This window comes from Echinococcus granulosus (genome assembly GCF_000524195.1).
Source record: "Echinococcus granulosus chromosome Unknown EG_S00051, whole genome shotgun sequence".
Classification (NCBI taxonomy): Eukaryota; Metazoa; Platyhelminthes; class Cestoda; order Cyclophyllidea; family Taeniidae; genus Echinococcus; species Echinococcus granulosus.
In genome coordinates this window covers 558710-563841 of record NW_020170431.1, presented here as the reverse complement: position 1 = coordinate 563841, position 5132 = coordinate 558710, and the positions used below count along the sequence as shown (strand labels likewise).

The window sequence follows — 5132 nt, the reverse complement described above, 5'->3', positions numbered from 1 at the left end:
CCTCCACAACCTAGTTTGATACACTTGGAATAGGCAAAAAAAGTAAAGAAAAAAATTTTAATTCTAAAAGCATGGCTAGTAATCACAGATTAACACGATTTAAAGGGGTACGTATATTATTTCATCCTTGACTAGTCAGTTTCACCGACGTGTTTAGTCCACTCTAATCTCCTGTTACCTAAAAAGTGTAATTCTGCCACCATTGTAATTTATTTATTGCAGAACTCCTAACCAAACGCCTATAAATGACAAATTTTTCCAAGTATGCTATTTTTAAGCCCCTTGCTAAACTACTCCCAAATATTTAAACCAGGGTTTGTTTAAGCTTTTCAACAAAACAAATATTCTGCGGGCACTAATTTTAAATCATTTCTATAAGTTAATGCGCAAATGGATAAAATTGAGACAAATTTTCCCCTAGCAGAAAATGCATTGAGCGACTTGACACCAAAAGACTCTAAATTTTTGTTGAGTGATAAGTTCATTAACGTTGCAAAACGAATCCTTGACACGCTATATATATTTAAGAAAGAGCCACTGTCAACGTCTTTCAGGAGAATCGTTGGAGATAAGTTGTTATCGCAGTTAACAACCGTGCAGAATCTTGGGAATGCACTATCAATTCTGCTTCATGAGGTTATTCGAATTTCTCCCAATTTTAAGGAGCCGGTTGCAATCCTTCCTGCATATAAATCGGCTGCATTTTTACAAGGAGCAATTTTAAACTACTCCGACATTTCTTCTATATTTGCCTCTGAGTTATTAAAAAACAGGCGGTACATTCATTGTGTAAAGCTGATTTTGGAGCACTTAGGGCCGGTTCACTCTCAGTTAACTGCAAATCAGGTAAGGTCATTTCAGCGCACAAATGGCAAATCAGTCAACACTTCATTTCTTAAAATGTAGTTTGTGCAGTGTGTACAATCTTCTTAAATACTGCGGAGAAGAGGCACGCGCCATATTTTCTGTCGAGGGATATACAGCTCTCATTATGCAGTACTATGAGAGTTCGATTCCTGATATAAAGGTGCACTTTGATTGCTTATGTAAAGTACATGAGCTCTATTTCCTTGTTTGGCCAACGATCTTCACTTATTAAAAGTTTTGCTGTTTTACGGCACCATTTTAATATTCATTTTTCAACACATTTTCTGTTTGCATAAAATAAGTGAAACAAGCAGATGTCAGTTTAATTAAGAAAACGAGCTTTTATCAAAGTCTGAATGTTTGCCATGTATGTTTTAACATTTCAGTCCATCTCCTGTCTTATTCTTGCCTACCTGGTGACGGATGATCAATTCGGTCGATATATAAAGGATGAATCCATTCAGTTCATCATAAACAATATTGAGAATAACTTCAGACATCAGAAAGGGCCTCGGAGGTCTTTTGAAACCTCTGAACTTTGTCTGGGTAACCGTCTTATATTCAAATGTGATATCACTTTCCTGATATTTTGACCTGAATAGTAATTTATCTAGCACGTTGCGAACTACACTATACTTGAAAACCAGTTTTGAACTCGTGGTAGATTGATCTATTGAAACAGGATAGGTTTGAGACAAAACAGTATCATTTTGAACCGTTTACAATGGTTTTTACAATCGTCCAAGGTAGAACAAGTTTTCGCGGACGTTAAGATCATTTTGGACACATGTGGATTCTTTTAAAGTTGGCAGTCACTAGAAAATTGTCCTAGTGAAATCTTTAGTCAGACCTTATTATTTAAAATGTGGCCTGTATGACGGAGAAAATGAACCGAGCACAAGCTAACTTCTTTGCATTGGATGGAAAGATAGTTATTTTAAAATTCTCGCAAGCTATTAAAAATCAAATGCGAGTTTGTTTAAACCTCAAATAGTGAGTCTTGAATATCATCTCAAGAATGGCATATGTGACTTAATTATCCTGGGGCAGCCTACTTTACTTCAATCTCTGTTGTAAACAGTACTTCGTCTTGGTATGCTGGACGCACTAACCTTGAGGATTTTCTAGCATTCGTAAAAGCCGTTGTTGTCATTCCCACTGAAAGACTCCTCTCTTAAGGGTCTGTAGCATAATACAGTTTATACATTAATCGAAAGTGTTGCGTGCTGTTTGGATGTCCACAGGAATGACAGCCGAGATTCTAAGCTGAGGTACATACAACCGGCGGTCTTTGAAGCATTTTTACTACACGAATGCCTTCTTGATGTGTGTCCAAATAGTCCATTACCATAACGTACCGTGCTTGGAGTCACCTGTAGGTAATAAGCAAATATCCTCCAATTAGGATTTTGTATGCGCACGCATTCATCCTCACTCAAGCACTCAAAACCAGTTGTCTGCTAAGTCATCCTGATAAGCCGTTTGTGGACTGACTCACGAAGGTGACCTAAACCTTAGTACTTCGTGTTGTTTGGTACTGCTGTAGTGGTGCACAACTTCATGTCCTGAGTGTAAATCTCAAAATCACTGATTGACTTGAACTTTCTTTGTATGAAAGTCCCAAAATCAATTGAATCCATAGTTGATACTGCAAATGAGTTTAGTTACTTCCCCCAAAATCTTTGTTAAGCATTGCGAGAGATGGCGAAGAATGACACTTCCATTAGTCGCATACTGCAGTGTGGTGGTATCCAAGCTCTGGGAAGTGTTCTGGCCAAGGGAACCTCGAGAGAGAAGTGTGCCGCCGCCCTGGCCCTCCTCTCCCTCGCCCTCCATGAGTCGACGACGGCGACCGCACGGACTCAGATCCACTCCACTTTGGCTAGCGATATCAACGCCCAGTTGAGTACGCTGCGCAGCCAAATGCCCGTGTCCATCAGTGCGGAGGGGCGACGAGGCGCGATCGAAGACATGGTGGAGGACTACAAGAGCTTCAAGAGCTGGATCCTGGAGAGGGGCAACTTACTGCCAGAGGTGAAGGCCATTTCACCGGTGGATAGGAGGATTAAAACAGCGCTCTGGATGCAAAGCATCTTTCAAAGGCTACAATGGGAGATTCATGCTGATGGTGGGCCCTAAGTCCCTGTGGTGTAAAATATATCCACTTTTATAGTCGTTTCACAGAAGCTTCTAGCGTTTTTTATTTTTTAAACTTAATTTAGTAACATGTTACGCTTATAGTAATGCATTTTATTGTTTGTTTTCAAAGCAATTTTGTCACAATTTACAAACGCATACTTTTGATGTGAAAGTAATTCAAAGGCCTAACTTATGTGTACTGTTTGGGACGGTTTTAGTTGATACTGGAGAAAAGGTGGCTGAAGTGCAAGATTAGTGACTCGGCTCGACCCTTTAAAGACGGGTTTGCTATTCAGTTCAACCCGCAATCGCAGTTTGTGGAATTTCAACTTTGAATAGTGTCCACTGATATTATGATCTACCAAAGTTAAAACGCTGATTGTGAGCGAAAGGAATTTTCTTTGACGCTTTTTTAGGATCTAAATTTTCCAATAAGAGGTTCCACTAGTTTGAAAGAGAAGATTTTTTTGTTTTTACAATGTACGGTATGGCATTAATCTGCCTCATTGGGGTGCCAAAAAAGATCATGTCAATTTAAATATAGCTCACCATAGCAAATTGCTGTAACTTGTAGAGGACTCCTTAGATGTAGCTGTCTATATGCGTAGCTGTCTGCATGGTACTCTTCCATTTGCTTTCCTCCATTGTCTTACCAAGTTCAAATATCTAGTCTCGAAAGGTTTGTCGCACCTGATGCCTTAGATCCCAACGTGTCTGCTCTATGACCAAGTTAAAATCAGCTCCTAAATTGCAGAGGCTCCTTTTTTTCATCGTACTGCACAGCAATTGGAGAAGACTGGGAACCCACCGTCTAGAAAGTCTAAATACTTCCTCATTCTAAAGATGGCTTAATCAAGAATGTCCCTTTCCTGTGTAAGCATGGGTATGAAGTTTTCCATATTGCCGTTGGTATGACAGTGGGAGATTAATGAGAATAGCTAAACCATTGGTGCACCTACACACATGACACTCCTTTCCTAGATAATGTCATGAATCAACAGATGGTAAAGAATAAGCCATAGAACCTTTTATTTGTTCGTCCGTCTTATGAGTGGGAAAAATTTATTTGTCCCCTCCTCAAGTATGACATACTATGGCCGGTTTAAAGTCATCATTAAATATTGCCACTTACTACTGGATTATTGTCGAATTACAAATATTTCTAAAATTATCATCTAGATTTATCGGTCCACAGAATAACTAGACACCTTAGCCAACTCAGATCTTGATGCTCATTCTCCAACTAGACGAACTCCACGATCGGCAAAGGATGGGCAAAGTGGAGGAGAAGGAACGAGCGCACGTCATGCTGAGCTACAGCTATGTGCAGAAAAACATCGCACACAAGATCGCACGTGCAGTTAGCGAGTCCGGATATCGGGTAAGTTGGCGGATGGACCTTGAGGAATTGAGTTATACGTTTGTTGTGGTGCATGAGGTGCCCGCCAAGTGAAGCATGAGAGTTAATGCAAAGAGTTGACCCCTACTTATATCCAAAAGTAGGTAAGGAGCGCTTGTTACCCTGTCTAGTTAAATGAATAAATGATACTGCTTCAGATGCATTTTTTATGCCTTTTATTCCCCGTTGATAAGATCTACTGGTGTGACATCCTCTTGCGTAACACTAATGTAGATTTGGCTAGACACAGAACACATGCACACCGAGCCCGACATAATGGACGCAATAGCAATTGCGGTAAAACGAGCTTTTGCAGTATGCATCCTCTACTCAGAAGCCTACAAACGCTGTCCCAACACCAGAATGGGTTAGTAAATCGTATACCTTTCGTTATTTTGTTGCTTTACTTGATATTAACGTGATGTGCCGTCCAGCAGATCGTCATTCATTACAAGCGCTGGATATCACATTCGTTTCAAAAATGGAAGTATGGTTTTAATCACTTCTGCTAACGTCAACGTTTAGGTGATCGTGTATTTTTTGGTATCAGGAGAAATGCAAAATATAGCAAATGAAATTAGCGCTTTGTCAGGTAGCCTCAAATTCGGTTAGTTCATTTAACAGTAAACCCATTTAACCGGTAATGAATTGGAATTATGAGTATATTAACAAATAACAGTTTCAGAAAACCATTTCTTGCTGTCTTCATGGTGAACCACTCAAGTCG

At 39.7% G+C, this 5132-nt stretch overlaps 1 protein-coding gene across 1 annotated transcript in view; it reads left to right on the top strand. All coding sequences in view use genetic code 11, as the record gives it.

Annotated features, from left to right (window-relative positions):
- Window positions 1–1232: 1232 nt before the first annotated feature.
- The window catches only part of EGR_06150 (hypothetical protein), a gene marked incomplete at both ends in the record, with an annotated part of 8544 nt that continues 4644 nt past the window's right edge, over window positions 1233–5132 (top strand). Inside the window, 4 exons of the mRNA XM_024495399.1 lie at window positions 1233–1413; window positions 2558–2995; window positions 4254–4387; window positions 4640–4772. Coding sequence (XP_024350230.1) covers window positions 1233–1413; window positions 2558–2995; window positions 4254–4387; window positions 4640–4772 — 886 coding nt within the window. The remainder of the gene's footprint in view (window positions 1414–2557; window positions 2996–4253; window positions 4388–4639; window positions 4773–5132) is intronic.